We start from the raw sequence: 10,808 nt of genomic DNA, 5'->3' as shown, positions 1-10,808 counted from the left end.
TATACAATGAAATCAGAAAACATTACAAATCAAGACACTTTTTAAAAAAATTTTTTACCAGCGTTACCTCCTCCACACCTCATGCTCTCTACGAGCAGCATGTAGAGGGGAGAGGCGGGGCCCGCTCCTACCTCACGGGACTGTCCTAAGGACGAAGCCAAACCCGCAAAGAAGGCTCTGTCTGCTGTCTGGCGGGTAGTGTGGGCTCACCCATATTCTCACTATTCCCCGCACCCCATCCCAGTGCCCTGCAAGCAGCAAGTTCTCAATAAACACCCAGTTGTCAAATAAAATAAAGAATTTCAACGGGAAATTGTAAGACGTGGTAACACGGCTGGTCCCAGATTAAGAAAGAACGGGACCCACCGTTACCAGGAGGAAAGCGCTTTACCTGTGAATAGCCCAGGTGTTTCCTTTCTTTCCCTCTTCCGGCTCTCAATCACCCTCTCTCTCCCTTCCCCCCTTTCCCTCCCCCTCTCGCCTCTCTCCCCTCTTCCTTCCACTCTCTCCGAAAAGCAATGGAAAAAATACCCTCAGGTGAAGATTATAAAAGAAATGCCTGCAGGCTGAAACAAATAGCACTGTGCACAAGGCCTTGGTTAAATGCCGGTCACTCTGGAACATCAGCTTTGATCTTGGTCTACACACAACTCTCATCCAGGACAGGGGGCGACACAGCCTGTGCAGGAGGGTGGTCAGGGCTTAAAAGTCTGGCCTTCTGGCATCGAGAAGGGGAGGCGGCGCCTTGCCTGTGATTCACCTCCTGGGCTCTTTCCTAAGGACACGGTCAAATAGGACGATTCTTTCTCCGGCCGGCTGTCACCGCCAAGTTGTGTGTGTACTTTATAGTGAATTTTTTTCCTTTTGTGTGTGAAAGCCAGACCCAGAGCAGACGGCCGGGCTCGGTGCCAGGGCACCGGACAGATGGTTGTCTCACCTGGCCAGGTACTGCCAGACTCAGACAAAAGTCCCAGCAACAAATACCTCCAAAACTGGGGTCTGAAAGCACAGTCTCAGCGTCCTGTTTAATTTACCGAGTGAAAACAAAGACCCACGTTCGGGGAAAACTAAGTGTGATGAGAAAACTCAGATTTCATCTTCAGCGAGAGGTGGTTTGCTGCGTCACCAGCCAAGCATTTCGCTTTGTGTTCCCAAAGCTTCGTCCCAACCTGAAAGGTTTCATATTATTTGCTGCGCATTCGACTCAAAACCAGGGCGAGCCTGGTCTGAGAGGCCCCTTGTGACAGGAAAGGAAAAAAACTACAACTCCCGTGAGGCGGTGGGGCTGGGGGAGCACGACTCCCAGCATGCTTCGCGGGGCGCACGCTCCTGTAGGCGCAGGCGCTTCGGGACCGGACGTAGCCGCTCGGCGGGATGGCGGCGTCCGAAGAGGAGGAGCCTGCGGCCCCCGAGGAGCCCGTGGACCTGGCGTGCGGCCTGGAGGACGTGCCCGTGAGCGTGTGGCCCCCGGGGGCGTGGCCGCCGCCCTTCCAGGTAGGGGGCGGGGCTCGGCCTCCCGGAGAGCTGGGCGCCCGGACCCCCGCCCTCCCGCTGGGGGCGGGGCTTGGCGGCCGCGGGCGCTGCGCACGCAGCCTGTGGCGTGGGATGCGCCCTGCAGGCGGGGGCGGGGCCAGACGTGGCACGTGGTACGTGCGCGCCGCTCACGTGGCCGTGCTCACGAGGTGCAGGTGCGGCTGCAGGTGGGCTGCAGACGGGACTGTGCACCGCGCACCTGTCTGCAGGGGGCAGATCTGAAAAGCACAGGTCCGGCCTTTTTGGTTGACGTTCCACAGTGGCCTTAACGGGAGTCTTACTATTTCTGCCCGTAGACTGGCAGCTCCCTGAAGGGCAGAAGCAGAGGTGTCATGAGGTCCTTTGGAAAGAGCCCCGAAAACCTGGCTTTTTGCCCCGGTTCTGTCCCCAGGTCTCCCTGAGGGGTCTGGGGCAAATCTTGACCCTCTGGGCCCAGGTGTCTCGTGTGTAAGGTAAGGCATGGGGCCTGTTAACGGATCTCCGCCACGTGCCGTGGTTAAAAACGTGGCCCTTGAGTCGGACTAATCTGAGTCCGCCTCGTGCTGCGAGTTCCCGGGCAAATATCAACTGGCCTCCGCTCGGCCTTGGCGTCCTCCGCGCACAATTAAAATGACAGCGCCTCTCGCGCAGGATGCTTGGAGGATTACAACTAAAACGCAGTTCCTGGTTGCAGAAAGCACTCAGTAATCGCTCCTTACTATTACTACCTCAGAGCCCTTTCTAACTGTCTCATCCCTCTGACCTTGACCCGCGTGTTGCCTAAGGAACAGGAATGACCAAAATGAAAAAACAAAACAAAACAAAAAAACAAGGATGCTGGAGTGGAAAGCAGTGGTCCTCTGGACCCAGAGGCAGGGGGCCAGGTAGCCGGCTTAGCCATCTTAGCTGTTTCTCAGATCCTGTGTTTCTTCATCTGCAGAATGAAAATACTTAAAAATGGATAACCCTTGTCACATCCATTATCGATATCAAACCCTGTCTGTCCCTTCCTAGAGTTGTTCAGGGATCAAATAAGAGACTCGATAGCAATTCAAAGAGCAGAGCAGGATGTCAGTGTCAGGAATGGTTATTTCTTCAAACTACCGTGGCAGTTACACAACACTGATCCGTAAAAGCTTAGGCGAAACCGAACACTAGAATGCCTGGTCAGAAACACTAATACATGTTTCCTTTATTCAGCAAATGACTGAGTGCTAGGCATTGAAGATAAAATAGTGACAACACACCATTCCTGCCCTTGCGTTTACAAGAGCAGATAGGAAGCACTTGTTGCTATGGGGGGGGGGGGGCGCAGATGGTAAGGAAGCCTTGTCCTCACACCTGCAGTTGATGGGCATAAATGAAAATCAGGACAAAGACTCAGCCCCACAGTGTTCTGGCTGCCTGGCTATATGTGTAGCTCTGGGTAGAGTTAGTCACAGAAAGAAGACAAGATCGCTTCCTCCTGGAGTTTATAGTCTCACCAAGAAGATAAAACATTTTCGAAACATTTAAATGAGCCTAAAAATGCCTTTAAGGAGTTTGCTTGCATATGTTCATGGAGCACAGAAAGCAGTCTTATAAAAGGTCAGAACAGCTGGCTGGCCCCAAACCCTGCCTTCCCAGGCATGTGCACACTCAAGAATTAAGGCCAGAAAAACTCAAGCTAAAAATAACTTTGTGTCTAGTTAGCTTTTGGGAACTGTGTAAAAAGGCAAAAAGAGCATTCTGACGTTCCAACTGGAAACAAGTTTTTCCAACTGGGAGAAAAAGAAAAAATTGATTCTCTTGAACTAAGAGTCAGATCTAGCTATTTTTCAGGTCCCTGAAACCAGCTTCAGACATCCTTTTTAAGGTCTCCACTTGCCCTTGACAAGATTTATCTGGCTCGCAGTCTCCTAATAGCTGCTTGGAGCAAAAACAAAGTCACGCAGGGCTAGAGGCCAAGTACAAAGATTCTTGTAGCTGGTGTTTCCAAACAACCAAAAAAGGCATGAAGATTTTCACGGCACTTCCTTAGAATTCAGAACCAAGGCCTGGGTTTTAAGCCCAGGATGTTGTGCAGCATCCTGCTGCATTCTCCTGGGTTTCAAGACAGAATGGGACTCAGAAAAGTCAGGCCTCCGATCAGAAGTTACCAGGAGCTCAATGAAGCAATGATAAAAATATTCCCTGAGTCACCAGTTCCATGCCTGGTGCTGTGGACAGGAACCTGAGCCCTCACCATTGCCACACCCCAAACCTCATGAACATACGTTTCCTTGAGACAGATTTGTTTAAAAGACAAGACCCCACATTCAGTGCAACTAGAGAGCCCTTCAGTTGTGCCTTTTAGATCCCAAGTTCATGCTGTTAAAGCAAGTCTAGTTCAGGGGAGGGAGAAACTGCACATGAGAACAGCCAAGGAGATATATTTGCTCTTCCGCATGCCATGTCCTGTCTCCATTTTGGCTTCTTGGGTGACCATGGTTTATAAAAAAATTTTCCTCTTTAAGTTTTCTGTTGAAAAACTTGAACTCTCCACCCAGTTCTTCAAGGATCTGGTTTCTCGTGCATCGTTGTGCACTGAGCATTCTGCATTTATTCCCAACTCTTACCCTTAAGCCGTGGATGGGGTGGGATGTCACCCCATGGTAGATAGTGTGAGAATTGAGTTGCATTGTAGGAGGCTCAGCTGGTGTCCACAGCATTGCTTGTTCGAGGAGGGGGGGTCCTCCCTCCACCCCGCCCCCACTGAATAAGAAGAGCATTTCTTTGCATGGACACGATACATTAAGTCTAAGTATCTGTTAATACTATGTAACATCTACAGTAAGTCTAAGTATCTGTTAATACTGTGTAACATCTACAGTAAGTCTGATGATCTATTAATACTATGTAACATCTACAGTAAGTAAGTATCTGTTAATACTATATAACATCTACAGTAAGTCTAAGTATCTATTAATACTATATAACAAATATGATTTTGGGGATTCTGTCTGCAAGTTCTTGGCCAAATGCCTATTTTTAACATTGTGAAGATTCAAATAGAACTATAGTGTCTTTTTAAGACATCAGAGAGTATTTGCCCTGGCCAGGAGCTCAGTTGGTTACAGTTCCATCCCCAGTCAGGACACATGCAAGAATCAACCAATGAATGGTCTCCCCCCTCTCTCTAACATCAATAATAAACATTTTTTGAAATAAAAATCATAGACTATTTAAGAATTTACAGTCTTTAAATTAAAAAAAAAAAAATCATTTTAAAAAAACTCAATGGAAGACTGTCCCAAAGGCCATTTTTCATTCATTTCTCATTTTCACTTACCCCCAAAGGACCTGAGGTGACTTGCAGTGAAGATGCATATGTGTTTGTATTATCAGATAAATGTAAAAAAAATCAAAGCCCAGGATAAAGCCCTTCACTTCATTCAAAGCCTAAATTCAGTGCTAGTTTTCCCGACACCCAGGCTTGAAGGGTAACAAAATGGGTTAGCAAGCCTTCAGTTTCTGATAAAACAAAAAAATATATTTTTTCTATTGTGTTTCCTATACCAAAAACGAAAGCACAGAATTTGAAACCTTAAAATTAACTACCTTTTCTAAATTGGAGAGTTACATTTCAGACAGCATTTTACCACACTGCGCTCCGTTAGTGTCTTTGTCGCGTCTTTTATATCCGCGCGGTGCCGAGTAGCTCCGCCCTGCGCTGTGGCGTGCGGGTGTGACGTCACGCTGACGCCGCGTTTCCGGTTTTGCAGTACTCGCCGGACCCCGTGGCCGGGCCCGGGGCCGAGGCCGACCCGGCGGAGGTGACCTTCCCCGGCTGCGCCTGCCTCCACCGGCCGTGCGCCGCAGGCACGTGCCCCTGCGTCCGCGGCGAGCACTACGACGGGGACGCGCGGCTCAGGGACCTGGGCGCGGCCGCGCGGCGCAGGCCCGTCTTCGAGTGCAACGCGCTGTGCCGGTGCGCGGGGCGCTGCGGGAACCGCGTGGTGCAGCGGGGCCTGCGGCTGCGGCTGCAGGTGTTCCGCACGCGCGCCAAGGGCTGGGGCCTGCGCGCCCTGCAGCCCGTGCCCCGCGGCCGCTTCGTCTGCGAGTACGCGGGCGAGGTGCTGGGGCCCCGCGAGGCCCGCGCCAGGGTCCGGCGGCAGGCGGCGCGGGACGCCAATTACATCATCGCCGTGCGGGAGCACGCGGCGCGCGGGCAGCTGATGGAGACGTTCGTGGACCCCACGCGCGTCGGCAACGTGGGAAGGTTCCTCAACCACTCCTGCGAGCCCAACCTGCTCATGGTCCCCGTGCGCGTGGACTCGATGGTGCCCCGGCTGGCGCTGTTCGCCGCCAGAGACATTGCGGCCGGGGAAGAGCTCTCCTACGACTACTCGGGGAGGTTCCTGAACCCCGCGGGCGCGGAGGACGGCGGGGGGCCCGGCGACGGGAAGCGGGGGAAGCCCTGTTACTGCGGGGCCGCGTCGTGCGCGGGCGTCCTGCCCTACGACGGCTCCCTGTACCGCGCCCCGGAAACGCCCGCCGCCGCCCCGGGGGGCGTGTAGGAGGCACCCGGCCTCTGCGCGGGACGGCGAGGCCCGCCCGGGGCCCCCGGAGAAAAGCTCTGCTCGGGCCAGCAGGTCGCCCGCACCCCCGGCGGCAGGTGGTGAGACTAACTCGGGGATGGGGCGGCGGCTACAGGCGGGCCAGCGACACCTTTCGCCGTCGAGGGTGGCGCTCTGGGTCTCAGCTGACACAGGGCTGCCCAGCTAAGCGCTGGGCACATATGCCCTGGTCCGTGTGGCTCAGTGGTTGACCACCATCCCAAGCACCGGAAGGTCACCGGTTTGATTCCCCGTCAGGGCACGTGCCCGGTTGTGGGCGCAAACCCTGGTGGGGGGTGCGAGGCAGCCCGTGGGTGTCAGTGCTGTGCTCTGACATCCACGACGTTTCTCTCTCCCCCTCCCTTCTGTCTAAAAATCAATAAACTGGTCTTTACAAATGCATAAATAACTTCCGGGAAGGCAAACATCAAGTTCCTTTGTTAAAGCAAGGACGTCGCAAAAACAAGTTACTTATGAAGGTTTGTCAGATATTTTGGAAGCTATGGTTAAGTCCTAGCGTGTGATTCCTGTGTGTATGTGTGTATGTCATACAGAATCTATTTAACATATGTCACTATACACACGTGTGTGTTTGTAAATGCTTAGAAAAAAGCCTGGGAAGACACACTGGCGGTTGACAGCAGTTACCTGCGGCAGAAACGCGGAGAAGACCAGAGTCAGAGTCCAGGGCTGCTAGGGATACTTTGTATATTTTTTAGAGTTTCTATTTTTACCTTATGCATTTTATTGTTCTTACAATTTCAAAATAACAATGAAGGTTTTTGTAGTGATGCTGAGTGGGTAGCTGTTAATAATTACTATTAATAAAGGCAGTAGAAATTCAGAAAATCATCAGTAAGAGGACAAGACCATTCCTGAGCCTCGCCTCCCCTCTGCAGGTCCCGTTCTCCGTCTCCACCTTCTTAAAAATCTAGAGGCTGGAACTGAAAAATATGGTAGGACAATTACTTCCTATGGAATGAAGTTTTGCACCCCCTTTCTACCCCCCCCCCCAGATTCCCCACATCCCCAGAACCCCTTATAAAAGGTTCTTCTACGGGACAGCATTGGTACAAAAACTGCCAAAAACTATGTGGCCACTAGAGGGAGGCGTTACACACAGAACCGTTTCAGTTGCCACTGGGGGGGGGGGGCGACCCCCAAGGTTCCCAGCCCCCGGAGGCTGAGATGCAGGGCTGGCTCCACAGGAGACTGTCCCGAGCTACAGCCCACAGCGACCAGCGTGTGATTCAGCCCTTGGCTTGCCTCCTATGTCCCGAAGCAAAAGGTTTCAGGAATAAAGATGAAATTACAAGTGGGAATGTGGTGGTTTCCTCCTGGAACTGAGACAAAGCTGACTTGGAAGCTGCCCTAACCTGCGTCTCCAGCGGCAATGCCCGGTGTCCAGCCGGGCAGCAGCGTTAGGTGCAGAGTGGGGACCTGTGGCCCAGTTTCACCAGGACTGGAGGGTTTGGCCGGCAGACTCCATCCAACAAGCGCGCGTCGGGACACTTGTCCCAGTCCTCAGGGCCCCCAGTCCTTCCCAGCGCGCTTGCCGAGGGGGTGAGCCTGGCACCGTGAGCTGATGGGGCACCTCTGAGCCCCACTCTTCCCGGAGGACCAGTGCTTCCCTCCTACCCAGCCTTCCCCACTGCGCCCCTAAACATCCCTTCTTTATGAAGATGGTCGTTTTACAAGGAGGGGCATGGTCGGGGTGGGGGGGGCAGGGATGAAAGCCGCCCTGTGAAAAGGTCACGACGCGAGCTCGTTACCTCAGAGGAACTGCTGACTGCGCTGACCCTCCAAGTTAGGAGTGGACACAAGGCAGGTCCAAGTTTCTGCCTTTTCTAGAAGTATTTCCACTTAATTTTCAAAATCTGAAGAGCAAATAGGTCCAGTAACTCGCCCTAAGTCACAGTATTAGCCAGGGTAGGTAGGACAAGAACCAAGACCTGGCCCGCCTGGCGCTAACCTCTAACCCGACCCACCTCCTGCTCTGCCGCTTCTCCCTGGAGGCGTCCCCCAGTCCCCTCCCCTCATCCACCCACTACCCCCACCCCACGCTCACAGTAAAACTGTGGATTGGACGGTAAGTGGGGAGAACAGAAGTCACCAAGGTGGCGAGTCCTGGTCCCGCCTCACTCAGCCAGGTCCCCTGGGCGCTGTGCAAACCCTCTGAGTCCCAGTTTCCTAAGAGGCCGAACAGTCACGAGTAACAGCAAAATGAAGACAACCACCCCCAGGAGAAAGCTGCTTCATACAGGCAACACCTTGGCTTCTCTCACTGGCTTTAAAGTACAACCACCGTCCAAGGGGGCAGACGTGATGACACACGGGGTCCCCCTGAACGTAGCGGGGGACCTCACACTTCAAATACCGCCCGCTGAGGGGCCCGTGGGCGGAGTCCTCCCGCTCCGGCAGCTGCTGGGGTCACAGGGCCTTCCTCTGTGTCATTCAAAAGCAAATGCAATTTTATTTGGCAAGTGGAGCGGCAGAAAATTGTGAGCTTCAATAAAGCAACCCGAAGGGCTCTTCCTCACAGGCGTGGAGGTGAACACAGGTGACCCTCTTATCAGTGCCACCTGACGGGGGCAGGACAGCTTATCTCTCTTCCCTGAGGCCACCTGGTTTCGCTTTCCCCCTACACCGTGATTGGCGCAGCTCGTGTTACCCTGAGGCCGTGCCAGGCTGACCTGCTGGAAAGTTGCTCTGATCAGTCTTCCATTTCCCCCTCCACAGGGAGCTTGTCAAACGTGGCCCAGGCCCAGGGCGGGAGCAGTTCCACGCGGCCTCCAATCACAGTGGCATGGAGCCCCTTCCTGCCGACACTGGGACTGATTGCGGGGGGGGGGGGGGGGGGGGGGGGGGGGGTCCAGCCTTCTCAGCAGGACTACTCGGTCAATCACCACGTGAGGACAGATGAGAATCTGACCTGAGGCTGAAAAACCCCTCCCCCAGTGCTAAGCCCCTGAACTTTCTGATCCTAAATAGGCGGTTTCAAGAGGAAAGGAGCCTGGCTTGCCAGGAGGCCTCCCTTGATTATTTGTGATGGTTTTGCTTAATCAAAAAGTAATTAAGCTCCTGCTCTAATGGTCTCAACCTGAAAGTGAGAGGAAGGAAGGTGCTCCGGCCAGCTGCCCAGCTCAGGCTCCCTCGGGGTTAATCATTTCCACTGGGTTTCAGGATCTGAAACAACAAAGGCTGACTTCCCCTAACAGCAGGACGGACTCTGCCAGGCTAGACCCACAAGGCCTGCCCCGGGCTTGTTTTCATTGCAGAGAATGGATATTTAATAGAAGGAACCAGCAGTCAGAAACGGACATTTCTGTCCAGCCAGTGTGGTTCAGTGGTTGAGTGCCAACCTAGGATCCAGGAGGTCGAGGTTTGATTCCTGCTCAGGGCACATGCCCGGGTTGCTGGCTCGATCCCCAGCAGGGGGCGTGCAGGAGGCAGCCGATCCATGACTCTCATCATTGATGTTTCTCTCTCTCTCCTTCTCTCTTCCTCTCTAAAATCAATAAAAACATATTTTTTTAAAAAAAAAAAGCCACCCCCATTCGTGCTGTCGGGTAGTAACCTGCCCAGCTGGAAATAATATAGTAAGCGCTGACGTTGATGAAAAGGGACTGTCGGGGGCAATGCAGAGCCCTGGGCCTGCTGAGGGCCTGAGGTGGAGGGCAGGGCCGAGGAGAGGCTGGAGGGCACTTGCAGGTGAGGTGAGGCCCCTGGGCAGGCCCGTCCCTTCCTCACACTGGACATTCCTAATTGGTACTTTACTTCCTCCACAGGTCATTTTTTCCGATAGAAAACAGGTGAGATTTGGGGCTGCAGGAATGAGCCGCCTCTTCAAATCCAGGCTGGAGGTGGCCCACATGCCCAGGCCATCTCATCAGGTCTTCACAGACCTGTGTGTGGGTCGGCATCAGCTGCCGGCACCGACTCCGAAGACTTCCCATGAACAGGCAGGCAGGCGGCCACCCGGGGAGCCGCACGAGCCAGCAGCCCCAGGCCATTGCTGCGTGGCGGCCACGGGCCAGGGCGGAGCAGCATCCACACACTTGCCGCCCCCCAACCCACTTCCCCGGGTGCCAGGCCCGCAACCTCCCTTCTCCTCCTGATAGCAGCCTGCAGGGGAGGGGAGCTCTCATCGGAGAAATACTGCCATTGGCAAGGTTCACATTTGCTAGAAGGAGGGAGAAACAGGCACAAAATACCAGAGAAAATCAGTCCCACACTAGCCTCTTGCCTCAGCTTCCTGAGTCTTGGGACAGAAAACACCTGTCTCTACGTTGCTTTTTGTTTTGTTTTCAAAATACTCTCCGAAGTCAGCCACGGATTTTCCCACAGGCATCAACCCTACGAGTAGCCTGGGAATGTGATCTGTTTTCAGAGGTGATCGCCCAGGGGACCAGAGCCCCGAGGTCCTCGTGGAGGGAGGCCCACCGCCGTGGTTTACGTGGACAACAGGATTCTCAGTGAAGGCCGTCCGTGCAAAACAGAAGTCACCATCCTGTAGTCTGGAGCGACCACCTCCCCGAGTGTCCTCCCAGCCCTGCCAGCCCTGTTCTCTGGGTGTCCCCCCCATCCTGTTCTGAGTGTCTCCCCAGCCCTGTTCTCTGGGTGTCCCTCCAGCCCTGTCCTCTGGGTGTCCCCCCGGTCCTGTCCTCTGGGTGTCCCTCCAGCCCTGCTTTCCCCCATGCCCCCTCTTTTTCACATGTG

General features: G+C 53.9%; 1 protein-coding gene across 1 annotated transcript; it reads left to right on the top strand.

The window, feature by feature from the left end:
* The first annotated feature begins 1,333 nt into the window (after positions 1–1,333).
* Positions 1,334–6,944, top strand: LOC308568132 (histone-lysine N-methyltransferase SETMAR). The gene is made up of 2 exons (XM_081160673.1): positions 1,334–1,494; positions 5,256–6,944. Exons 1-2 carry the CDS (start codon positions 1,375–1,377, stop codon positions 6,048–6,050), a joined length of 915 nt encoding a protein of 304 aa, XP_081016799.1. The 5' UTR covers positions 1,334–1,374; the 3' UTR covers positions 6,051–6,944.
* The last annotated feature ends 3,864 nt before the right edge of the window (positions 6,945–10,808 follow it).

This window comes from Miniopterus schreibersii (genome assembly GCF_964146895.1).
Source record: "Miniopterus schreibersii genome assembly, chromosome: 15".
NCBI lineage: Eukaryota > Metazoa > Chordata > Mammalia > Chiroptera > Miniopteridae > Miniopterus > Miniopterus schreibersii.
This window is presented reverse-complemented; position numbering and strand designations above follow the sequence as displayed.